This window comes from Sinohyriopsis cumingii, chromosome 3 (assembly GCF_028554795.1).
Source record: "Sinohyriopsis cumingii isolate HCF-2022 chromosome 3, ASM2855479v2, whole genome shotgun sequence".
Taxonomy (NCBI): Eukaryota; Metazoa; Mollusca; class Bivalvia; order Unionida; family Unionidae; genus Sinohyriopsis; species Sinohyriopsis cumingii.
Window position 1 is genome coordinate 88,462,419 of NC_142963.1, and position 27,609 is coordinate 88,490,027.

Below are 27,609 nucleotides of genomic sequence, written 5' to 3' on the forward strand. Positions count from 1 at the left end.
CAACCATTCAATGTGTTCTTGATAATGTGACACTAAAGTGATTACCTCTAGGTTGTATAAAAATCCAGTGCATTCCTGATAAAGCGCTAGTCTAAAGTGATTACCTCTAGGTTCTGTAAGTATGCAGTGCATTCCTGATAAGGCTAGACTAATGTGATTAAATCTAGGTTCTATAAGCATGAAATGTGTCCTTGTGATGCTTGCAGGATATTATCCTGATGAGGGGATTCCCCCCCACCCATGTCACAAAAGACAGGGGAATTAGAACAACTGAGGGGAATGAGGAAATGGCAATAGTTCAATATTTACAAAAGACAGGGGGATTAGAACAACTGAGGTGAATGAGGAAATGGCAATAGTTCAATATTTACATAATACTTCAATATCCATCCCTCTCTCTTCCTGATCCACTCTGTAAGACCCTTAGCACATGAACCTGCTCGGAAAAATTGTGATGAGAAAAGAAACTAAATATGCTCTCTATTTTTGAATTGACTGATTTTAATTTGGCTTGCTTGTCTGCCTTTTCTACATTTAATTTAAAAATACTGCTGCAATGAGGGGTTGACCACCATGCTGTCTGTTTTTGTCCATCCAGCATGTATATTGGATTCATATTTAATGCTATTTTGGGGTTTAAAATCAATCACTGCTATCTCCAATAACACTTTCCCAACTCCAATAATGACAAGTTTCCATGTGCACGAATTCATATAAGTTTTGTGCAAATCACAGATCACATCCCCTCTGAGCATCTCTGGATAACCTCTTGGTTCTATAAACATCCAATGCATGCCTCACAAAGCTAGACTGATGTGATTACCATTGGGTTCTATAAGCATCCAATGCATTCCTCATAAAGCTAGACTGATATGATTACCATTGGGTTCTAAAAAGCATCCAGTGCATTCCTCGTAAAGCTAGACTGATATGATTAGCATTAGGTTCTAAAAAGCATCCAATGCATTCCTCATAAAGCTAGACTGATATGTTTACCATTAGGTTCTAAAAAGCATCCAACGCATTCCTCATCAAGCTAGACTGATATGATTACCATTAGGTTCTAAAAAGCATCCAATGCATTCCTCATAAAGCTAGACTGATCTTATTACCATTGGGTTCTAAAAAGCATCCAATGCATTCCTCACAAAGCTAGACTGATATGATTACCATTGGGTTCTAAAAAGCATCCAATGCATTCCTCATCAAGCTAGACTGATATGATTGCCATTAGGTTCTAAAAAGCATCCAATGCATTCCTCATCAAGCTAAACTGATATGATTACACTGGTCAACAGTGAAATCATTACTGACTTGAAAAGGCCCTAATCTGTAGTATTTTGGTGTGCCGAACACGAATATAACCGTGAAAAATTTGTATTGGCTCTCGTTTTGAAGATATTCATATACCTCATTTTCTATGTTTCACTGTGTAAATTTCTCCAGTAGGACTGCAGCAACATCCGGAATAATGATGTAACATTGCATAATACCATCATGCTCACATCATCCACAGTTGATTGCATCATTTTCTGATGCAATGCAATACTAATGCCATGCGGCTGCTGAAGTAAGTTGACGTCAGCAGTGTACTATACATGTGTAGGCCTATTATACTAATGCCAGGCGGCTGCTGAAGCTGACGTAAGCAGTGTACTATATAAAGCCCAATCAGATAGGTTCAGCATTTAAAATATTTTAGACGTTGTGCGAGACAGTTCAAGCTACTGTTACATAAAACTTATTATTTTATCCATTTACGTACAATAAAGAACAGTAATGCCTCGAAAGTGTGTTAATACCGCGGACAATTTTTGCTATATTTGTGGGGAAGTGACATTTGCCAACCAGAAGAAAAGTATCAATTCTCAAGTGAAGAAGGCATATCATCTTTACTTCGGATGCAAGGTTGGTGACCAAGACAAGCCTTGGGCTCCGCATATATGCTGTGCTACATGTACAACACAGCTTTCACAGTGGTTGAATTGCAAAAGGTCATCAATGCCGTTTGCAGTCCCAATGGTGTGGAGAGAGCCAAGCAACCACCTAAATGACTGTTACTTCTGCTTGGTTCCTCCTCTTTCCGGCGGAATAACGAAGCGAAAGAAGTCGAGAATAGTCTACCCAAACATTCCGTCTGCATTGAGACCAGTTCCACATGGTGAGGGACTTCCTATTCCAGAACCTCCAGCACAATATTCTCTTGATTCATCTGACGAAGACAAAGGTGAGTCGACCGGGTTCTTCTCCTGGTCCATCAGCATGCAGTGATCCAGATTTTCACTGTGGTGCATCATCAACCCCACACAGAATAACACAGGAAGAACTAAATGACCTGATTCGTGATTTGGACTTATCAAAGAACAAGGCAGAATTGCTAGGATCAAGACTCCAACAATGGAATCTTCTAGAAGAAGATGTCACAATTACTGCATATCGAAAGCGCCACCAGCAATTGGAGCCTTTCTTCAGAAAGGAAAGTAATCTGATATTCTGTTCCGATATTGAGGGCCTCATGAATGCTTTAAAAATCACTCATGACCCACAAGAATGGAGACTATTTGTGGACTCTTCGAAACTGAGTCTCAAGGCTGTGCTTTTGCACAATGGAAACATTCTTCCATCTATTCCAGTAGCGTATGCTGTCCACATGAAAGAGACATACGATAACTTAAGGCAGCTACTGAATTCCATTGAGTATAACAAGTACAGCTGGCACCTCTGTGGTGATTTGAAGGTAGTTGCCCTTTTAATGGGACTGCAGCAAGGATATACAAAATACATGTGTTTCTTATGCGAGTGGGATAGCCGAGCAAGGGAAATGCACTACATGAGGAAGGAATGGACTCACAGGCAGAATGTAGCCATTGGAGAGAAGAATATCCAACACCCAGCTCTGGTTGAGGCTCAGAAAATCTTGCTACCACCCCTTCACATCAAACTAGGTTTGATGAAGAACTTTGTGAAAGCCATTGACCGGACTTTGCCAGCATTCCGATACCTGCATGAAAAATTCCCTCGACTCAGCGAAGCAAAGATTAAAGAGGGAGTTTTTGTGGGTCCTCAGATTCGAGAGCTTTTCAAAGATGACCGGTTCAACAACTTGCTGGAAGGTGACGCAAAACAAGCATGGAATGCTTTTCGCCTAGTTTCTACAAACTTCCTCGGAAATGTTAGGGCAGAAAACTATAAGGAACTAGTAGAAGACATGTTGATGAAGTATAAGAAACTTGGCTGCAATATGTCTCTAAAGATTCACTTCCTTCATTCCCATTTGGATTTCTTTCCTAGCAACTGTGGTATTGTTAGTGATGAACACGGCGAACGTTTTCATCAAGATATCGCAACAATGGAACAAAGATACCAGGGAAAATGGTCCACTACAATGCTGGCTGACTACTGCTGGACACTCTTCAGAGATGCTCCCGAACAGCTGTACAAGAGACAGGCGAAGAAATCTAAGATGTAGTCAATGACTTGATTTTTTATAGGTAGGCTATTACAGTTGACCTTTTACTATTGGAATGCATTTCGTTATGTAAACATTAATTTCTTGCAGATTACAAAAAAACTAGAGCCAATTTTGCAATTTGACTGTCATATTCGTGTTCAGCACATAAAAATTGATAAGAATTGACTAATTTTATTTCAGTAACATGACTTTTGTAAAAATTTGTTGTCCAGTGTTACCATTAGGTTCTAAAAAGCATCCAATGCATTCCTCATCAAGCTAGACTGATATGATTACCATTAGGTTCTAAAAAGCATCCAATGCATTCCTCATAAAGCTAGACTGATATGATTACCATTAGGTTCTAAAAAGCACCCAATGCATTCCTCATAAAGCTAAACTGATGTGATTACCATTAGGTTCCATAAGCATCCAATGCATACCTCATAAAGCTAGACTGATATGATTACCATTAGGTTCTGTAAGAATCCATTATGGACTTAATAAAACTACATTAATAAGATAAGCTCTAGGTTCTGCATGCATTCAATGTGCTCTTGATAAAGCTAGACAAATGTGATTACCTCTAGATTCTGCAAGCGCCCAATGTGTCCCTCTGGATTAAGAATTTTGTAATAATTCTTCTGTTGCATCCAGATTTCTATTGTAATTGACTTTTGCCATTCTGCCAGACTTGCATTAAACTGGACAATAATTCCACTGAAATGGTCTGAGTAATAAAGAAGGTTAACTTCCAAGATCTTGTCAACTTTGAAGGCACACCTACTGCTTTTGCTCTGAAGTAATCTGACAGCTCTTCTGAGGAAGGAGTCATAAAATGTTCTCGCCACATCATTACCTGTGGTGGATTTATCCAGATGATGATACTCGTTCTGCCAGAAATACTTAAAGGAAATAGTATCTGGAAAAAAAGTATGATAGCTTATCAAATAGTAAAATATATCTTATGCAGTGTCTGTTTACTTTAAACATATTTTTTCCTTCCCTGTCTTCCCTGGCAGAAACTGAGTTGGGCGATAGGTGTGGAATCTGAGATAAAGGCATTCCACTGCAAAAATTGAACTTACATACTTGTGACATGTCTGTTAACAAATTCATCAACAGAAACTGTAATATATTGGTACAGTCTGACAACTTAAGGATATACAAATTTGAAAATATTGTAGAGAACTGCAATGAAAAACTTTTTTTTAAAAGAAAAGAGTGAAATACATCATCTGATTTGTTAAACATCAAAAAAAGTTACAAACACAGTTGTTTGTAATATCATGAAGTTTAATATGAAGCTGAATAAAAGTTAAGTTTTTTGTTCTTTTCTTTTCAAATTTTTTCCTTAGATCAAATATATTTTATTTGCCTTGTAATTCATGATTTGATGATATTATTGGTAGTTTTACATTCATACAATCTTTTTCACCAGTCACCAGTTCTCCTGATGTATATTTGGTAAATTTTAATTAGCATGTGTACAATCTCCACAGTTTACCTCAAAGCACCTAATGAATGATCAACATTTTCTAATTTAAAGGCAAGACTAATAGCAGAAATCATTGATAAAACTTACAATTCTTTTATTGTTGTGTGTATCAACCTTCATGTTTGTTTTTTAAAAAGTGTCATTTATCTTAATACTTACATTCAATAATGGAGGAAGTGTGTCCTATTGTTTCCAATTAAAGATAATTGTTTATTGGATCAAAAGATTCGTGGTTTGAAGTAACAAAAAAAAACCCCAATTTTTCCTAGTAAAGCATGTTTCTTCTTCAATACTTACCCAATCTTAATACCTTAGGAGAACTATTACTACCTCACATGTCCAACCCTCCCAGGTACTACTTTTAGCTAAAGGGAGTTAAAAGTTGTCTGCTGGCCTATGTGACTGGCATGCAGAGTGATCTTCCCTTAGGTATAAGACTTGGTGGCAAAGCTTAAGAACCTTTTAGTTACTACTGGAATGGAAGGCATACTCTCTATGGATGTAACTGCGGGTAGGCTGGGCAGGTGTATGTGTATAATGATTGGGTAAGTATTCTCAAAAAAACATTTTACTAGGGAAAATTGGTTTCTTTTTCAAATACATTACCCAATCATAATACCTTAGGAGAATTGGTAAACAGTTGATATATCCAGATGAGACAGAGGTTTTATGACCAAAGTTTGGTAATCCATAGAAGGGTTCTTGGCAATGAAAGAAAAGTAAGACTGACCCATCTTGCTGGAAGATGCATGTAATTCGCATCTGCTGATCTGACATATATTTTGCTAATTCTGCCAGCCGTCGTTAACACCAAGAGGAAGCAGGTCTTGTAGGAAAAGGAACACCAGAGATGCCTTTCAAATTAGTTCAAAAGGTGTCTTGTCCAGCCAGTTTAATACCCAAGATAGGTCCCGCTTTGGGCATGGGGTTAATGTTTTTGGCAGTGTATGCACAGAGTTGGTTAGAAAGTTGGATAAGTCCTGGGTTTGTCTGATATTCTCTCCCATATGATGACAAAAGATGTCAGTGATCATGGAACAGTAACCTTTGATCATACTCAGTGCTAACTTTCTTCTCTTCAAGGAGCCAGATGAGAATATCGGCTATCTGCAGTAGAGATGCCAGGAGAAGCAGCATATGTTCATTTGCACACCAGTGGGTGAAAATGTGCCTTTTGCCTTCATATGCTTTCAGAGTGGAGGCCACCATGCCTGGTTGCAAGAATTGTTTAAGTCTGAGGAACTGTTTGATATGATCCAGATGTGCAGGTTTGGAAACTTTGGACAAGGATGAAACAAATGCCATCGTGGTTGTTTGTCTGAGTAGATGAAGGAAAAACCCTAATTTGCAGCAAGGTTTCCAATGCAAGATTGATGAAGTCGTTGATCCACAACTCCCATTGGAATGGTGCAATGAGGATGAGATGACAGGCTGATTCTCCTGCTTTCTGTTTACTTTTGTAATCTGGGGTGTTGGAGGGTAGGTGTATGCATTGATGTTGGTCCAATCCAATGATAGAGGGCTGACTGCCCTAGCTTTTGAGTTGGGATGGAAGAGGCAAAGGAACTTTGGCATTCCACCTTGTTGCAAACAGGCCCACCAACAGTTGGTCCCATCTGGTACAGATCTGAGTGAGAACCAAGGGGTGGAGAGACCATTCCTTCTGTACAAGTTGACTGATCCATGACAAAGAGTCAGCCATTACGTTGAGGCATCCTGGGATATGGCAAACATGTATCTGGCTTTGTTGATGACAACACCACTTCATAAAGTCCCACACCTTGACACAACAGTCTGGGGACTAAGGTACTCCTTGCTGTTGGAGATAAATCACCACTGTGGGATCAGGTTCCTCCTTCTTGTTTGAGATAAGTCAACACTGTACAGTTGTCAGACATAATCAGAACTCCCTTGGCAAGCAAATATTTCTGGCACTGTTAAAAGACTTTCACAAAGGCCATCCTCATGCTGGCATCCTGAAAGGATGGTAGTATACAGGCTTACCAGCCTTCCATACTTGCATCAGTACAGACTGTAACCTTGAGCAGGTGGACATGTACCCAATTTAGGTTGCTCCCAATTCTACAGACGGTGACTCGACTGGATGCCGTTGGTGAGAGTGTAGTCCAGTGGGCAAACCTGAGGACTCCAATCGTGCAGAGGAAACAGAAGCAATGCAGTAGAAGGCAACCAAGGACCATGAGGTCCACTGTTGCATTGAGCAAGCCTAGTAGGTGAATGGATTCCTGTGCAGATATAATTTCCTCAAAAGGTGCTAACATGGGTCATTTCAATGCCCGATCCTGAGGGAGATGAAATATGTTGCCTGTGTATTTAACTCCATACCTAGATGAACAAATCATTGAGATGGTACTAGGTCAGATCTTTCCTTTTTGATGAAAAGTCCAGATTGGTAACAAGGTTATCATGTCTTGTTAGAGCTAGCTGACTGATGTTGCCACCATAGAAATGGTCTGGAAATGTGCCATTACTTGATTCGTCAGATGAGTGAACACTCAGGGGCCAATGTTGAGCCCCAATTGGAGTACCCTGAACTGGTATACGATGCTGAATGCGAAATGCAGGAAATTTGTAGGCATATGTTGAGGTGTGAGGAATTACTTGTGGTATCATGCCGAATGAGTGTCTTAAGGTGATATGAGTTAGACTGGTCCTTGCACACGTCTGCAAAAGTCTGGTTGGACGTAATGGAAGCCAGGCTGTTATTGAATGAACCTGTAATATTGATGGTTGGCCCTTCATCATCCCCAGTATATGGCCTAGGCTGGTCACGACAGAAATAGGCCATCTATGTGAGGAGGATATCATTAGGATCATCAGTTGGGATAGGTTTTGATATATTTGATCCATGTAACCTGTCCGTATGTCTGTTGAATGAGAGGGAACTTGGCTATTTATTAGCTTTATCCTTTGCTATTCCAGAAGAGGAATCAAGTCGGACCCTGAGGAGGCAAGGTAAAGTGAGTTCCAATAATGCTGAGTCCTGTGGTGGTGACTTGGATGCTGGAGCTGTTTCTGAGTGTGTCAATGTCCAATGCTTTGTGGCTAAACGGTAATTTGAATTACTTCCCTTGTTCCCATAAAGATTCACACTGCGGAAAAAGTTAGAATGCAGACTGGTGACATCTTCATTCTGAGTTGTGTGGTTTGTGCTTCCCACAGTTCTAATCTGAAAGAGAAAATTGAGCAAAACATAAAACTAAGCCCTGCACCTGTATTTAGAACACAATGTCCATGCTGAGCGAAAGCATGAAATTGATAACAGTCTAATAAAGCAATGAAGCATCCAGGTAAAATATAACAACAATACTACCTGCATGGGAAAAAGTTATAACCTTGTGGGCCTGCACATGTGTTTGAATACCATGCTATCTGCTGGGATGGCCTGTACATGTAGAATCACTGAAGCAAGGCATTCCAAGGCTAAAGATAAGTTGTAAATTAAACTCATCTGTCTGTACCAGACAAGATAGAATTATACACATATAAAGAGTTTCTTATGAGCAAAATGACCTCCACACTTTAAATATTGTAGCCCAAACCTAACTGTGAAGCCACTTATGCTATCTGTGCAAGCAACTAAGAGCTCATTAAATATTACTCAAATGTCGCCAACATACATCGATATAGAAACATCGTGTCGCCTACACGAGTGTCTACATTACACACACAAAAAATTCACAGAAAAGGGAACTGAAGCACTGTTATAGAGATGTACACAGTAGATGTGACAATATATATTATGAAGCAATGTAGGGAAAAAGAACCACAGACCACGTGTAAAAGTAAAAACATTGAAGTTGGCATCCAGATGCTACAAATGCCTTGGAAAAGAAACTCACTGATATGTACCCATTCGTAATGTAATTAAACATACATATGAGTTATATTAGCACAGACTTGCACATTTAAAATAAAAGTCATTTAGGATCCACGTGCAAGTACCTAAATGTGTGACAATGACAAAGTGTTAGCAACTTGTAAAAGCAGAACGTTGTTGTGACAGAAAGAGAAAAAGTTGGAAATACAGATGAAGTATACTTTTATTAGAAGTGAAAAACTCCTCCAACTTGTAGTGGTATATATTCCACATAGATTCTGGCTTTTGCAAGGTATCTCATGACGAGAGCGTGATTTTTGGTATGAGCCGAAGTAGTAATTGTGAGGACATTGTCCAATCAGAGGCTGCCTTGTCTGACACCAAAGTAGCAGAGATCCTGCCAGGATTTCATTTGATGGAAACTGTCTCCTTATCACCAAAACGTGGGAGGTGGAGTAGGGGAAGAAGTAGAGTGAAGTATTGGAGGGGGGAAATCGTTATAGTTTATTATTTAACCATCATTCTTCCTGCTTGGTCCATATTGAAACCAAAAATTCTCACAAATTGTATAAGCATTAATGTCTTGACTGTGTACTGTAATCTATATTTATTTTGCATTGTTTGTTAGGTTTTCTTTAAAATTCTTTATATGATGTGGGTTCTGTAAAACTGCATCTTGTAGCTGACCTTGTCCACAATCAAGTTACTTGTCTACCTGGCCAGTCATTGATTTTTTCTGTATTTTGTAAACAACTAATATGTAGTTTATATTTCTCTGTGAGTGTAAATTAAATATCAAGATTATTAACTTAGTCTAAGTCAAAAACCTTATGTTTATAATGTTCTTTAGTATAATTTTAGTGACAGAATCTTGTAGAATGAAAGATTTAATTAAGTAATTGGTTCATTTTTAGAAAATGCTAATTGTGACCTAGGTCAAGTAGAGAGTTTTATAATCTTGTTTACTTGGGAAAAAATGATTCTTGTGATAACATCTGAAGCAGAAATCAGTCTTATTGTTGTGTTCAGTATTTCATTTGGGCTGGAATTATTTATTCAAATTATTCTCTGGAAATACAAAGTACTCATCTGTAATAATATTCTTGGACAAAGACAATAACTGGGAAATATAGTGAATTTAAGGAAGGACTTCTGGAATTGTATTATTGTGATTCATCAAAAGACTGTTGGCACATTATTACAATTCAGCCATTGGTACATTGGAAATTATCTGAAATACCACTAAAGTTTATTCAGAACTTTTATGATTAAGACTTGTGTTAGAAATTCTAGGATTATTTGGAAATTAATTTGCCATACCATAAAATATTTGTAAATTTTCATTCTGTATTCATGGGGAAGTAAATTGTTTGTTAAATTTTACACTCTTTTCTATTATTTCAAGACCACAGGGTCAATATAGTATTATATTATTCTGTGCTAAGAACCCCGTATAGCTAGTTTAACAAGCTGAGAAACTGTTCTTTATGGTTGTTCTGTATATTTTCCCACCATCTAATAGATATGTCTCATGGATATATCTGCTCCAAAAGTCATGCAATCTGGTGACGTTGCATGTCATAAGAGTTGATGTCCTAAACTTCAAATGCAAATTTCAGATGTAAAAAGGGTGTGTGTGATTTGGATTTTTAACACAGCTTTAACAATTTTTCAGTCACATCGCTACAATGTATGCAGTGTAGCTGTTCATAGTGATGTCCAGTACTCAGGCATCATGCTGCAGACATGTAGCATAATGAATGTACCACCCAGTTACATTATTTTTCCATAATTTTTTTAAACATATCATAACATACCTAGCTCACATCTTGGTCTTGTGTTTTAATCATATGTAATGTAACAGTCAAGATTTCTGAAACTCTACATCAAATTTTTTTTACTTTGCCGCCAATTAATTTAACCCAGAATCTAAAGTCATTTTATAATTATCATCCTCTGTTTGGAGAGAAATTTCTTTCATCCTCCACTCCATCAATCACATTCACATCAGCACTGACTTCAGATTGAAAAGATTCAGTAATGTTCCACCCAGACATCAATTGTAATCTCATCTTCCAGAAATGGACTGAATTTCATGCAAGTGCAAATGAGAGGTCAGGACATCTATTGCAGAATCCTTCAAGTATGTTTTTCTGTTCTAAATATTAAGCTAGTTTCCAAACATTTTTTTTGTATCAACCTACATATTCTGGAAAGGACAGATGCTTTGATCAAATATATAATACTTATGATAATTTTATTTTTCACTGAGTACATTTCACTGAGTGCATTTTTATATGTGCAAATTTAAACTACTTTGTGCGAATTTGTTTGCATTACTACGTTTGAAATGTGCAAATTGGTAAATTTGTCCAATTTGCATACTCACCTGCCCTGGCATCATTTCAGAAATAGTATATTTTTACCATTCTGTCCTCCTCAAGACAGGCCAATGCCTAATCAGAGGACACCTTGTCAGACACCAAAAATAGTATATATTTAGTATTCCGTCTCCTTCAAGAGATGCCACCCCTTTTATGAAGAGAGCTTTTCTGTGCAGAATACATGGCATCACAACATAATATTTAATTAGTAAAATCATGAATTACTGCTTTTGTGAGTCAAGAATTCAAAATTAAGTGAAATAAATTGAGTAGTACTGATAAAAAAGTTGACCACTTTCAAGGGATCCACTGTCACACAACATTAAAAGCTGGCCAGTGGTATATTGAGGGGTTTTACAATGAGGAAGCACTGCACAAAACTTATTCCAAATTATACACTATAATATCCTTGCATACTGGTACATGTTCATTTGACATACCTTTGTGTTTCCCCCCAAATAAATGAATATCCAGCATGTTGATAATTTCTTGATCCACAACAGGTTCAAACTTCCTTGCAAAGAAGATTGGCTTCCCTTCATAGTTCTTCAAAAATAAAACAGAATCTTAGTGCTGATGAACCATAGCACAATACATGAACAAAAAGAAATAGCAAACATAATTTGCAGCAGGTTTTTACAAAGAGCATAAAATATTTGCATCAGTTTCTTACTTTACAGTACCTATTAGCACGTCAAATTGGGCTATGAAATTAAGTTTGATATGCCCTTATTGTAAATTAATCATAAAGCCCATTATTAATTGTTCACAGATAAAACTACTTCAATATTAAGGACATTAACTTCCGCTCAAGATAATGGGGAGAAAATTATTTTAAGGTAAAATAAATTTTATGTGGATAACAACAACATTATACATTATTAACAAGAACCTGGCCATGACCTGTATGTCTATCCTAACCAGTGAGTTTTTAAAATAAAATACAGGTCATAGTGACCAACATATGGTGGAAAAGTATTGTACCCATCAAAACACACTGACATATTAATTTCCATGATTATATGGCCAACAGTACCCAAGAAACTGACAAAAATGCAAAACTCAAGTCAATGAAGGGTGAAATCAAGGTCAAACTGACCTACTTTTGGTGATTTGGTATCTCACCCAAGAAAAGTACCCATAAACTAAACTGTACGACTACTTAAGCAACCACACAATAGAACTGAGGTAAATATAGAACTTAACCTAAGTCAGTGAAGCATAAAATGTATGTCACACTGACTTAATTCTGGCAAACTCGTGAAATGCACATCATGATGTATCCACATACAAAGAAACATATGGCAAATTGCAATTGAGAAACTGAAGACATTACAGAAATATATGCAAAGCAAATGATTTTGACATCAAGTTTAATCCCAAGTTTAATGTTCTATTGCTTTGAAAAAAGGAAAATATCCTCACCCTTGGAATGATCCACAAACAAGGATGACAGAAGGTAAAGATAAATGCATACTTAAGGTATATTCCAAAATCAGAACAGGGTGGGATACAATTATACTGAAATAAAAGGAAAGTGAAAACCTTAATACTTAGGTTAATCTAGTAGAGATGGACATATATGGACATACACCAATGTGATTACTGTCAGGCGTCCACCTAAGAAAGTCTATAAAAAATATCAACCAATGAAACAAGAATTTTAGCTCTCTAGAAAGCAAACCCAACCTGTGTGTGTGTGCATGTGTGAATATATCATCTGTACATTGGCTTACACTGATTGCCAACAGCTGTGACACTGGAATATAGCACAAGTTTTCCTACACTTAGAACTTGCAAGCCAGCAATACTTTAGTTCACAAAACATAACTTTCTATGACTGAGAAAATTTGGATAAAACATCTTTAACATGCATAACAAAAAAAATTTACTTACATTTCGATAAAATATCTTTTTACCAAAAAAATTCACAATGATAATACAATGTAACAATAATTATATAAATTAAGAAAAGGATTATGTCTGTCATATTTCAATCAGCTATGACATCTGTCAAATGACTTCAAAGAAAAAAAATCATAATATTACTGATGCTGATGATAACATGATGCTGCCAGTGTATGAAATTAGGACCAACAAATATTGTGACAATTATAAATGTTCTTTAAAAAATTACTGATATGCTCTGAAGATTGCTGATTTCAGGTTGTGCAAAATGCAGGAGTACTAAAAACAGTTGTCATTCTATCTACCATGAGTATGTAAAACACAAAGCAAACTTACAAGAATCTTTTCAAAATCCTCTGCATGGAAATCATTAGGGGAGCAGCCACACCAGTCCACAACATGCTTGTATTGACATTTACAACCCTGCTTCCGTCTCCAATTGGTCATATGGAGATTGTTATCTGCCCACATCCCACAAAACACACTGTTATGTAGCAGGATGTGGAAAAAGGACTAAAATATCCAAAGTAAAGAAAATAAAAGTACAATATTAGCATGAATGAAAATGTAATGAAGCATGATTGGACCCTGGAATTGTGGGTAACTTTCATATTTATATGTTTTATATGACAATATACTCTACAAAAATGTCCTGATTGACCCTAACCTGCCAGCTTAGACATTGATTCAACCTAGGACTGAGTATACGAGTATTACTAAACAGATTATGTACCATAATATATTACAGTATAATAAATCCTGTTGCAATACAAACTGATATATTAATTGTATCAGAGAAATATGTATCTTTTAAATGCCAAATCTTTGCCATTATAATGAAATACACTGGTATATTGATGTAAATCTTGGCCATTACATTGCAATATGCCAGTGTATTGGTATACTGATGAAATGTAAATCTGGGCCATTACATTGCAATATGCCAGTATACTGGTATACTGATGTATTGTAAATCTGGGCCATTACATTGCAATATGCCAGTATATTGGTATACTGATGTATTGTAAATCTTGGCCATTACATTGCAATATGTCAGTATATTGGTATATTGATGTATTGTAAATCTTGGCCATTACATTGCAATATGCCAGTATATTGGTATATTGATGTATTGTAAATCTTGGCCATTACATTGCAATATGCCAGTATATTGGTATATTGATGTATTGTAAATCTTGGCCATTACATTGCAATATGCCAGTATATTGGTATATTGATGTATTGTAAATCTTGGCCATTACATTGCAATATGCCAGTATATTGGTATATTGATGTATTGTAAATCTTGGCCATTACATTGCAATATGCCAGTATATTGGTATATTGATGTATTGTAAATCTTGGCCATCACATTGCAATATGCCAGTATATTGGTATACTGATGTATTGTAAATCTTGGCCATTACATTGCAATATGCCAGTATATTGGTATACTGATGTATTGTAAATCTTGGCCATTACATTGCAATATGCCAGTATATTGGTATATTGATGTATTGTAAATCTTGGCCATCACATTGCAATATGCCAGTATATTGGTATATTGATATATTGTAAATCTTGGCCATTACATTGCAATATGCCAGTATATTGGTATACTGATGTATTGTAAATCTTGGCCATTACATTGCAATATGCCAGTATATTCGTATATTGATATTCATATTGATGTTCCCTGAACTGAAGCTACTGTAAAACTGACACAAACACTTGACAAACCAGACAAATGAGCCAGATACTCCTACCACTCTGTCGGACATTTCTAGCTGACACACTGATACACATCAATTTCAGAAAACAATAAAACTATGGAAGTTGCAGAATTGAAAATAACAAAGAGTGCCTTAAGCTCATTCTGGTGAATTTTAAACCAGTGTAGTTCAACTATAAGATTTTGCAGCCTCTGTAAAGATTTATGAGGATGTAGTGTTCATCAAGATGCATTTCCTCATCAAGTTTTATGATTCTATGTATAACAGAACATATCGTTTGCAAAAATACCCAACTTGGCAGGTCCTTTGAAACCCACTTCAAACTGCTGCCTAGGGCCTAGGAAGAAAGAATGGTTTAGATGCAGTAAAGCTGTACATATGAATGCTTTTATACATGTGGACATTGATGCTGATGTTGGGGACAGTATATAAACTGCCATCTACTTTGTCAAGGTGAACAAAACAAGAGTTAAAGTCTTCCTGATTTTACTCATAAGGCAGAGATGCTAGCTCTCCTGATTTAAGTGGAAGTCTCCTGATTGTGCTTGTCTCCAGACAATCTTGAGAGTGAGCAAAATTCTCCTGATTTAAAAACATGATAAAACAAAATTTTTGAGTTGTTCCAAGTCAACAAGAAGTAATCAGGGCAATCATCAGATAGACATGGGAGTCCTCCACACACACGCTGCATGACATATTCAAAGACTTGCCAGTCTGGCTTCAACCACCTGCTGAGTGGGAAAATGTCTTGATCCATTTATCACTTTGGCTGTGCTGATAATTACAATGACAGAATTCAGTGGCTGAAAGGCCCTCAGATATGCATGTGGTCATTATAAGAGTACATCCAATGAATAACTTTAGCTTTCATTATTGTGTTTGTTTTCAAGTGTAAGCAAATAAGTTGTGCATGTGACCTCAAAATCAAGACCCATCGAGACTTGGACAAAAATGCTGTTTGCAAATTGGGATAATTACTTTGGGGTTAAAAAGCAAACTGACAAAGATTGTAATGAGATTCAGAAGAGTGTCAAATTTGCTAGAACTGATAGTTCGGATGGGACAGTACCCAAGTCTAAGAAAGTGTATGATACCTGGCTTAGTGTTTGGAATAAGACATTTCCTTGGATTGACAACATTCAGTTTCAATCTATGTCAGTTGTGTGGAGAATGTGAAAATTTAAACTCAGTGACATCCACTGGTTCTTCTAATCTGCAAAGTTATGGGAGGGGGCTGCAACATTTGCTGTTGGGACTCCTATCTTTACTAAAATAGGAGTCCTGGACTCCTAGTTGTAAAATCATAGCAAGACCGCTGGTAGGCATATAATAAAAAACAAAAATGATGACCAATAGCCATTATGTATAGTTTGCAATTACTACTTTGGAATACTTCATGAAGAGAAAAATAATGTTGAAAAGCATTGCAAGAATTCCACTATGATAAAGAAAGAAAAAATGGCTTAGTCAATGCCAAAACTCCCACTTTACAAACCTGGTCTCCCACTTTAAATGACCAACAGTCCAACTTTCATTACCATAAAACCTGGCATGTCTGATAACACTGGAAGGGATCCCAGTTTCCTTGGCATGTTGTGAAAAAGATTAAATGATTCTTGAATGAAACACCATAAGTTAATCTCTAAGCAAATATCAGTATATATTTATATCAGGGTCAATTGGTACAACTGGAGCAAGGTTCAGCACCTGCATGAGATGACTGAGAGACTCCCCTAGATGAAACAATAGTCCTTTACAGGTTAATTAATTTACATCTGGAACAACCGCATCAACTGGAGGGAAAGGTTAAGAGTCTACATGAAGTGACCAAGCATGATTCACCTTGAACGGACACCAGTCCATCACAGGTTCGATTTACTGCTTGGTAAAATGGAGCGAATTAAAGTTAAGTGCCTTGCTCATGGGCAAATAGCATGGATTCTACTGACACATAAACTGATTAGTGTTCAATAGTACATAAACACCTTCAAGATTATATTGTGATCATGCAACAACATAAGTGCCTTGCCCAGAAATACACTATGGCACTTGACCCAGTACGGTCTGGGCAGAATATCACATCAAAGGTCAAACACACAAATTCCTGATCATGAATCTTCCATGCAAAGCACAAGACTATATCTCACCCACCCTGCCTTATCTTACTTAAGGCAGATCTGGGCAGGACCCCATCTGGACTCAAATGCACTACCTTCCAACCATGATTCATCCATGCCAACCACATGACTATACCCCCACATCTTTCATAAGTAAGACATTACAATCAAGTTACATAATTTGAAAATGTCAATTTAACTCATCTGCCATAGATAATATGGATGATCTCACCTCAACAGGAAGTAGTGTATAATTGAACATCTGTTTGAGGCCTACCACCACCTCATCCTCTGAGTCAAGAGCATAGCGGCAAAAATCACGGTATAGTCCCACCCAATCACTTCCTCCATCAAAACGAATTCCCTTTGGCAATTCACGATGTCCTATTCTCCACAGGTGATTCTCACATTCATAAAAATTCTGATCGAGACCCTGCTTTCTAATAAATCTAGATGAAGAGAAATAAAGGCAAGAAAATGCATAAATACACAAAGTCCTTGCATAAAATAAGCAAATGATATTGTGGTGGATTCCTTATCAACAATATTTCTTACACTGACAATTTGTAGCTACTACAAGCCATGAAATTCTAACAGCCATCATTAATGGCTTGTAGTAGCTAAACATTTTCGGTGTAAGAAATATTGCTGCTAGGGAAACCACCACAATATAATTTTGATAGAGCATTTACTAACAAACATTCCAATCCAGTTTGATCAAAATGGATCAGCTGTTCTGGAAAAGAAGTTGAAAATAGGTTTTCCATATGTTTGTTATGAAAGTCACACAAAGGTTTTCCATATGGAAGCTATGAAAATCATACCACTGCTAAGAAGTCACCCTGGACACAATTTGATAAAGTTTGTCCTAAGAAGAAGCTGAAAATAAAATTTGAACTTGGCGGCTGAGAAGCATGCTACAAATTTGCAGAGAGGGTGACCCCAAATAAAATTTTGATACAGTATGTAACATGACTACCAAGTCTGATAAGCCATTCTGGAGATGAAGTTGAAAAGAGGTTTTCCATTCCTGTTGCTATATGGAACTGCAACAGTGCTATGGGATCCACCACCCACAACAAAATGTTGGCAAAACATACTGTGCAGAACTGTACCATCAAGTTTGTCCGAAAGAGGCACAGAGGTTATGGAGAAGGTGAAAAAAGCACTGCTGGCGGACAACACACAATAGATAATGCACATGGGGTCATACCATCACCTCATGAGCTTATGACCAGGTGAGCAAAAAGATTAAGAGAATCTATGTTGCATCGAGACAAAGAAATCATGGTCAGTAGGTTACATTATGTCTCCCCAAAAGGCTCTGCAAATGCAACCCCACAACTTGGTCTTGGTACCAACCAAGATATAGATTATTTTTCCCACCAATTTATTTTTCAATTTAAATTAAAATAACCTTGGACTTCTGCAATACAGTTTGCAGATTCAAAACACAGTATTCATCAGGTACTATTAATGCCTCTCAACTCTGTATAAAGGTGATCAGGTGTTGCACTCTTTTATGAAAATCTGAATAATTATTTAAGTAAGTCTTTGGTATGACTCAACCAGGGTTCAAACCCATGACTTCCAGCATCAGAGGTGAACGCTCTAACCACTAGGCCATCAGAGCGGTTTTTATATTTGTAAATGCATATTAATACATTTATGTTAAGAAGGGCAATGGAGTGCCCAGTCGACTCTAAGTACACAAGTTCTACGCATGAGAAAATAGAAACATACAATCATTTGATACTAGTACAGTATTATCACATTTCACTTTCATCAGTTCTACTTTGGAAAAAGTTATATGGTAGGAAATGGTACTGAAGTACACAGCTCAGTCTAATGAGGTGTGTAATGGCTGTGAGGAGATTTCTAATTCATGACATTCTTGGAAATTATATTTTCTGTCCTAAAAATATGGTGAGTGTTGCTATTACTGGTACAATGATATGCTACATGGAACTCTTCTTGTGGAATAGTGTGTGGACTGATTATGGAACTCTTCTTGTGGAATAGTGTGTGGACTGATCATGGAACTCTTCTTGTGGAATAGTGTGTGGACTGATCATGGAACTCTTCTTGTGGAATAGTGTGTGGACTGATCATGGAACTCTTCTTGTGGAATAGTGTGTGGACTGATCATGGAACTCTTCTTGTGGAATAGTGTGTGGACTGATCATGGAACTCTTCTTGTGGAATAATGTGTGGACTGATCATGGAATTCTTCTTGTGGAATAGTGTGTGAACTGATGAAAGAACCACTCTGATCTTATCAGTACTGTGATTTTCATTTGTTTACAATGTTTGTTTCAACTGGGGCTGGTTGGGGGTGTTTGGCAAAGTTTGAAAAATGCAGGTCAGACATAATATATTTCTGGCTGTTGCTGGCTTGCAGATGCTCTTGAGAGAGTATTGATTTTTTGTATTCATTGATGTATATTGCCTGTGCATCAGGAACAGTGTTTGATGTTATAGTTTGTTCTACACTGCATGGAGAATTTTATATCTGTAGCTTAGTCCATTTTCAGGTCAGCGTAATTAAATCTAGCTAAAAGTACCTAATTCATTTCACATGATGTATTTAAAACTAAGTAGATACTTTTAGCTACATTTAATGATGCTCACCTTTAAATATACTAAGGGCTGTTCCATTAAAACATACATGGTACCAGAGGAAGTAAGTTTTCAGGACCCACTAACAGAATTTACTGAACAATAAAATCAACCACCTATAGAATTTTGTATGATATATATATATATATATATATATATATATATATATATATATATATGTGTGTGTGTGTGTGTGTGTGTGTGTGTGTACACACACAAGCACATGCAAACAGAAAAGATATTCTATAATTGATTAAATGAAAATGGGAATTGTTTTATAACATTACAACTGAGAAAGATTACCAGATTATGTTAAATTTTATTGTTTATTTTTCACAGATTTTTGTACATATCTGTGTCATGGACCTTGTATATCATGTACTAAATTGTAATTGCAATTTAATTTCAAACATTTTTCAAAATACATCATCATGATAAAAAGAACCTATAAGCCCACCAAGATTTACTATCTGCTGAAAGTATCAACATACATGTACATGTACCAGCTGGTGAATCATAAAATTCACTTTTGTGTGGGAACATAACTATTCATTAACTTTATGACATGAAAATGTGTCATTTATTTATTTAGATGGACAAAAATTGTCAATAGTCATATTTTTAAAAAATTAACCCGAGACTTGTTTTTGAATAACATGCATAAGTTCATATAAAAAGTTAGGTGTATCAATCTGAGCTGAACTCAATTATTCATACAAAACAATTTTTCCTTTCATGCTTTAATTGCAATGCATTAGCAAACCAAGATTTCTAAATTAATGACTACGAAAAAGATGTTGATCATGCCTTTGGTATTCAAACTGCCATTGTTTACCTGGCTTTGCCATGACAGATGATACAAATATTATGATTGAGCTTATTTTCTCTGATGGAACCCACAAAACCAATTAAAACTATTAACAAAGGAAAATTATAGCAAAGACTATAATAATAATTAGGGATTTGGCCATGAAAATTAAACTTGATCATTTTAACAAAGAAAATGTTTTTAGCCAAGATTGTAATAAGGTCTTTACAGTTTGTATATCTCAATAAAAGAAGTTATTTTATCAAATTATCCTGTGCTGTGTGGACCCTTATGCCAGAAAATGATGAAAACCCTGATGTGTATATACAGTATGTCCCCGCTATAACATGGTAGTTGAGAGCCATAGAACCTGACCGTGTTATAGACTGAACCGTGTTATAAGCAACCAGGTCAGTTAGCTAAAGAAAATGATGCATGTACCCAAAGAAAAAATGCAGGGTGTGGGGAGGTAATAAATGCAAGCAGTAAAATACGCACTTCATTGGCACAGTTACCATCTTAAATTGATGCATATTAAATGAGAAATAACACCTGTAGTAAAAACAGAAGGCATATATAATATTTTACTTTATTTAGAGAAGCACGGATTGGTACATATATGTGTATACTGTTTATATATACGTGTCTAATGTTTATCATGAATAGAGTATCAAAACCATGTACTAAACTGCGAATCTCATCACATACATTGAATCCACAATACAAGTAATTCCATCGAAAATATGCACACACACAGATTTAAAATAACCAATAATTTTGTCACTGGTCATATAGGTCTCAATTATGAGGAAAAACATAGCACAATCACGTAATGAATGATGAAGCACATTTACTTATCAGTAAGTCCCAAGTTGGTAAATGTTAGTTTGCATTTTAAGCTTCCATTAGTAGCGTTCGTAAGTATAAACTATTTTCCTACAAAAAGTCAACTTTCATAGCCCAGTAAACATGTTCCATTCATGTTGGAAAATGAAAATATCCATCAGAATCAATTAATTGCTTTTATTTAAGTTTGGTACTGACTTCCTTTGAAGAAAGGTTCTTTGTTTTTATTGAAGATTGTAGTCGGCTTTCTTTGATGAAGGGTGCATGCATTATTGAAGTCACCACTAAAGGACAGCTTTGGAGGACCAAACAAATGTGTGTTTCTTATTGTGGCAGCAACATCAGATAATTGTACTGCATGATTGAGACTGATTTTTTTTCTCCATTTGCTTAGTGCATTTTCATCACAATCAGTGCTTCAAACATAATGTTTTCTTTGACATTTCAGCAAATTATTTTATCTGAGTACATTTTAAAAAAGGAATTGGCCACTGTTTGGTTGATTGTAGTCACTGTTCCTCCTACCTAGTATAGACAAACAAGCAAAATATTTTTTTTATTTTTTTAAATTTGTCATAGCGGAGTGATGCTGCCTTCCATGCATGTGTCAGAAATTTAACAAAGGGTCAACGGACGATAGAGACAGAGGTGTTCTGGTCTGATGAGAGGGATTACTACAGAAAATGTGAGTGTTCTGAAGGGTTTAATTCTGAGTGAAAAGAAGAGGAATTTTACTTACCATCCACATATAAATGTCAGTCTATGTAAATATATTAATTACTAGCAAGCAGCCAAAAATCTGATGAAAAATAGATTATGAGATAATACCTCATCCGCTATATCTCCACTACCAGAAATGTCAACAACAAAAAAAGTGGACATCTCACAACATACAGTACTCATGCTAGATGTCAACATAAGCGGACTATGATATAACAATGCACTGTTAAGATGGTTTTTCAATATGGACAAAGAATATATTTATGTCACAATAGATACATTTCAGTGCATTTTATATCGACTTCCTTTCATTGGGACTCTGAATTTCTCTCCTCCAAACCAACTGTTGTATATACAAGTTTAAGCAGCCAAGAATGTCACCAATAATAATAAAAAATCGCCAGATGGTACATTATGCTACCAATAAGGAAAAACAATAGCAGTTTGCAACATTGGCGAAGCCCTACACAATCCCAGAATAAACTTTTTACATGTTATTTTTCGTACTTTGAAGAAGAAAAACTATTTTTTCACGTTTAAGAAAAGTACATAAAAAATTTCAGGATCTATGCTATGATCGTCTTGTATTATTCATTTGCAATCTCTTCCCTAGAATGATAATAAACTTTTTATGCTTTTTTCGTACTTTTAAGAAAGATTATTTTTTTTAGTGTACGAGAAAAATATGTGTATATAAAATTTCGGGAGCCACACCACGACCATGTTATATCCTAATCCATGTTATAACAGAGCATGCTATAGTGGGGTCACACTGTATATGTACCAGTAATTAAAGTTTATAAATTGCACTTATATTACTTTGGTAAACATTGTATTCAAGATTATAATTTTAAATCTAATATGCATTTCTGTAGGACTATCTTTTGCAGACCAGCTCCAATCGAGTCATCATGTTATGTAGTCATAGTGTACATGGTCTGGGTCCATTGCCAGATTACAGGCAGCCAAAGTGTTTCAATATAAAATACAAACCTAAATCTGACTGTCAGACAGAGTTGACATTTCTGCTCAGCATGTTAAGTGTACATTTTGTTGCAACATTAGGCTTTCTTAAGTATGTGCATTTCTAGCTGAGAGTCAAAAACTGGCACATTAGAGTGATGACTGGTGCTTATAAAAGTTGTTAGGGCTGTGTAAAGAGTATTTAGCATGCCTAGGTGTACACTGAAAAAAAAATGACATGCATACAGAATTGCTATAATGCCTACATTCTACTTTATTTGTCTTTTTCCATAACATTTAGCACATTTGAAATGCTATTAGCATGGACAGTCACTAATCTGCCTTAAATGCATTCTACAACCATTCTGTATTCCTATTTTAGATGAAAAATGTGATAGACAAGGTCACTATATACTGATCTATTCTTCTAAATTAGGCATGGTTCTGTATGCCTTATTATTTATAGGTGGGAAGTGGTCTAAACAATAGTTCAAAACAGCATTCAATTTAACATCTTTATTTCAAAATATATTACCAAATTGATTTCTTGCATCATTGTTAAAATGCTGTGCTCCAATCTTTAACAGGATAAAGACAATGAATTGTCCAAACTTCACTTAAGAAATTCAAGTTTGTAAAGAGTATGCATGACCACATGCAATTTGAGACCCTGTAAAGTTAACTAGCAAACTTTGAACTAAGTATGTTGTTCATGACAACTCTATCTGAAATAAAGCTAACACAAGCAGTGTTGACCCTAACCCTGGTATCTAAATCCACATTTGTCATCTTACAGATCAAAAATAAAAGGACATGTACCTAGATCATAGTAACAGGCTCATGGCAGCAAATGTGAATTCGAAAACTGAATGCTCTGGATAATTGACATGTTGGTACTTCAGTTACATGTTTGACATTAACATGTACAACAATGATAAATGCTCAGTCTGAAATTCCATAAAAAGCAATAAATGGCATCTAAAAATGGCATACTTTCATCTCTGAACAGGTACTCTAGTAATTTAAACTGCTGAAACAAAGATAACAGAAATTACAATAGAACATGTAAACCTTTTTCTTTTAACATTTTTCATCTTGACAATTTTAAGGGATTCATCACTTCTAAATTCAAAGTAAGATCTTTTTAAAATGTTTTTAGAAAATCCCTTTCACACATCTTATTGCCCTGGGTTCACAGAGGTAGATGCCTGTAAAACAAAAAAAGAACTGATGAGCACTATTAAAAATTTGAACCATATGAGATAACCCCTACGACACACATACTTAAATCCTGAACATAATCAGTCAGTGTTCTCTAATGGTTACTAGTGTTATAACTATGCTTCATGTTGTGATACCAAAATGTGACCCCACATTTCAGCAGAAAGGAACCAGATATTGAAATATATGACAAATAAAGCATCACTCTTCATTGTAATTTATCTACATGTGACATAACATGTCAATGTATAAGCTAAACGGCTTTTAAAACTGCCTGCTGTTGAAGGAAACTCTGTCAATACCTTTGTATTGTAAACATGAATCCCCTCACCAACTGGATTGGTAGTGCAATCAGAGTAATACCATAGAGACCTTGGTTGAGATGCACATGCATACAAATTTTTATTGTCAAATTTTTAACACGAAATCCTCAAAAAGAAAATTTATGATATTTTGTACAATTTAGTAACATCACCTAAATAAAACAACTACAATTTGACTTTGTACCTGTTGGCTTCTTTCTCGATTATTCCATTTTGCATTAATTACTGATCTCTATTTGGTGGCCCTTTTTTTAAAAGCAGCAGTTGTATCATTGATGGCAGTTTCTTCCTGAGTAACCTTAAGTTCAACTTTTGTATCTTATTTGTCAACATGAATAGAAGTTGGTTTGTAGTAAAGTCACCAATTGGTCCACCACAATGTTGCTTGACATTACAATACTGACACTATCTAGGATTTCTGTTTGAAAAAAAGCAATAAAATGGCATCTAGGCTATGATAGAAGGAGCGGCTATATTTTGAAACTTTTTAAAAAATACTCTTTCAAAGGGAAGCACACTCTACTGACCAACAAAAATGTATAGGAAAAGGTAAAACCATTTCTTTTGTTACAATGCTGAGTGCTGAAAATATTTGGTTATTTAGTGATTTATCACCAGGGCAGTGTAATAAACCAGGGCATTGTAATAAACCAGGGCATTGTAATAAAGTGCCATGCCCATGATGATATGGGGTGGGGGGGTTAAGTACTTTTAAGCTCAAGTGTGTGTGTGTGTGTTTGTGTACCAGAGATTTAACAGCTTGGTGTGAGGACATGTCAAGTGATTAAATAAATACTGCAAGGGATTAACCATTATCAAATTTATATGGTTAAAAATGAGGAAAAATTTGTATTCAGTTTCTGACAGTAACATTTTATACTATCTAAAATAAAATAAAGTGTATAATAATTTTGTAAAAATTATAATAAAAATTTCACACAGCCATTCCATTCTTAACATTAATAGAAAAAGAAAGAAAAAAGACTAAAACTATTTTTTCTCATCATCATTGCTGGCCTAATAAGAGTTATTATTCCAGGTGAGGGGCTGTCCATTTTGAAAACAATCATTTTTTTTTTACACACCCCTTGCAGGGTGTACTTTTTTCTAACCCCTCCTCCGCTTAGTACCTTCTTCAAATACTGTCAATTGGTTTGCATTTTGAATCAAACTGGAGTATCTTTAGTAACACAGTCTCCATATTTGCATAAGCAAATCCCTCTTTCCAAGCAAGAGATCTGATCATTCACTGTGTTTGATAATGTCACTAATTCCATAAATTTTGTAGCTACCTTTTTACTAAAATTGTACAATGCAAATACTGGATGCAGATGACACAGTTCTGACTGCCATGCATCATACATCCTGGAAACCAGAAAGGGGCACAGGAGCTAATCTAGTTGCTTACAATTTACTTATCAGTTATATATGTACTATAAAACAAAAAACTACAAGGGAAGACAATTCTCTCCCTTTGTACACAATGTGAATGGCAATAATCAGACCCGCTTAATATGCAAGTGCAGTACACTGAATGGTTGACTGCCCTCTCATTGGCCGATTTAAAATTATGTACTGCACTTATTTAGAACTAATTTTCTTGATGCTTTTCATTTTTAAAATTGGTAAGGGGCTACAAACAAACTGGGAAGTGTGCAAATACTATCAGCTGCTTGTTGCTGGCTATGGCAAATAGGTTTTATTGTAACTTTAATAAAGTTTTTGTCATTAGGTGTGTATGTAATACTTGGTCTTATCCCCACCCATATATACAAATATTCAAACTTCAAAAAATAAACTCAGTGTGTATATTCAAAATGGACAGTCCTCACCAAAACAAAATTTAATCCAAAGCCAATATAAGATTCAGATTGAAACTAACACATGTGAACTGAACAATGACCACTAGTGCATTCGTTATGAAAATTATCCAAGTGAATAAAAAAAAGGCTTTTGTTGTTGTTGTTGTTGTGGGGTTTAACGCCATTTTTCAGCACACGATAGGCTATTCATGGCGGCCAGTATTAATGGTGGAGGAAGAACCTAGGAAAACCCCGGGAAGAACCACCGTAAAAAATAGGCATGGAGTGTAAAGCAGCAATTATGTTATATGCTGTGTATATTTTGGAGATGATAAACATACCATAAAATTGGTGTACTGTTCAAATGTTTAGCAACATGACATGCACTCAGACAAAATCAAAAACATAAAGTCAACAATGTTGAATTCAACCTGCTACTATGGTATCATTGTGCTTACATACGAGATGCCTAGATAAAAAGCAAAAAGTTGTAATAATCATCTACTTGTATACATTGTTACTTGCATGGTTATGACCACCATCAATGAAAATAAGAACTGTTACCTACTAAGAATCAGTGAAAAAAAAACAACACATTTTGACCACCCAAAGTTACATTTTAATTAGATATGCAGAGTATCATTTCTATACAGAAATAACTCATTGGTTTCAAGATAATTCTCTTAATTTTGTTCTATAACTTTAACTTCCTTTCCGTATATTGCCATTCATTACAATAGTTCAGAGATTTCTTTTAAACTGTCAAGTAATTAAACAAAATGCAACTGAATCCATGAAACTAGTTTATTTAAAGTGTCACATAAGATGCTTCATGCAACAGTAATGCCAATATTATTATGCTCTGCACTTCTTCCATTCCAACTTTCAAGTGCCATCAATCAGATTTTTCCTCTGATAACAATTAAAAAGTCAAATTTTGTGATGCTGTATTCCAAAACATCAGAATTATCTGATGGAAGGACTTGGATTGATTGCATGTTGGAGTTAAATTCTCCAATGGTGACTCCATTATACATAAGCATTCGTTTCCTTCCATTCAATCAATTAACACAAGGTAACTAACACGAAATCCATCCCTCACCAATTCTGTGCGTTTCGGTCATATTTAGTTAATTGGATGAAGATAAGTATGTGTTGTTATAATGGCTTTTGACAGAGAAACGAGTGTCTATAACAATAACATTCATAATGATTGAACAAAAAACAGAATTTCACTAGTCTTTTAACACTTTTTGATTAGCTTGCTGAAAAAAGAACAGAACTTACCTCTAAGACGGTCAATTATTTCTCTAGGCTTTGCTTTCTCAACCAAATACCGACCTCTTCCCTGGTGGAAAACATGTTTCACTGCCAT

At 35.8% G+C, this 27,609-nt stretch overlaps 1 protein-coding gene and 1 long non-coding RNA gene across 4 annotated transcripts in view; both read right to left on the reverse strand.

The window, feature by feature from the left end:
• The window catches only part of LOC149803258 (xylosyltransferase Oxt-like), a 101,539-nt gene that overhangs the window by 12,665 nt on the left and 61,265 nt on the right, over nt 1-27,609 (reverse strand). For all 3 annotated transcript variants that reach the window (XR_016420165.1, XM_089952907.1, XM_089952908.1), the window contains exons 8-11: nt 17,165-17,381; nt 13,419-13,595; nt 11,615-11,720; nt 4,036-4,373 (exon numbers count right to left, since the gene is read on the reverse strand). Coding sequence is in view for 2 of the 3 variants with exons in the window: in XM_089952907.1 (XP_089809033.1) it covers nt 4,036-4,373; nt 11,615-11,720; nt 13,419-13,595; nt 17,165-17,381 (838 nt within the window). In the remaining variant the exon portion in view is untranslated. The remainder of the gene's footprint in view (nt 1-4,035; nt 4,374-11,614; nt 11,721-13,418; nt 13,596-17,164; nt 17,382-27,609) is intronic.
• On the reverse strand, nt 20,937-27,513 carry LOC149803259 (uncharacterized). The gene is made up of 2 exons (XR_016420166.1): nt 24,617-27,513; nt 20,937-24,096 (listed from the first exon to the last, which is right to left on the reverse strand). It is a non-coding gene; the product is annotated as an uncharacterized LOC149803259 (long non-coding RNA).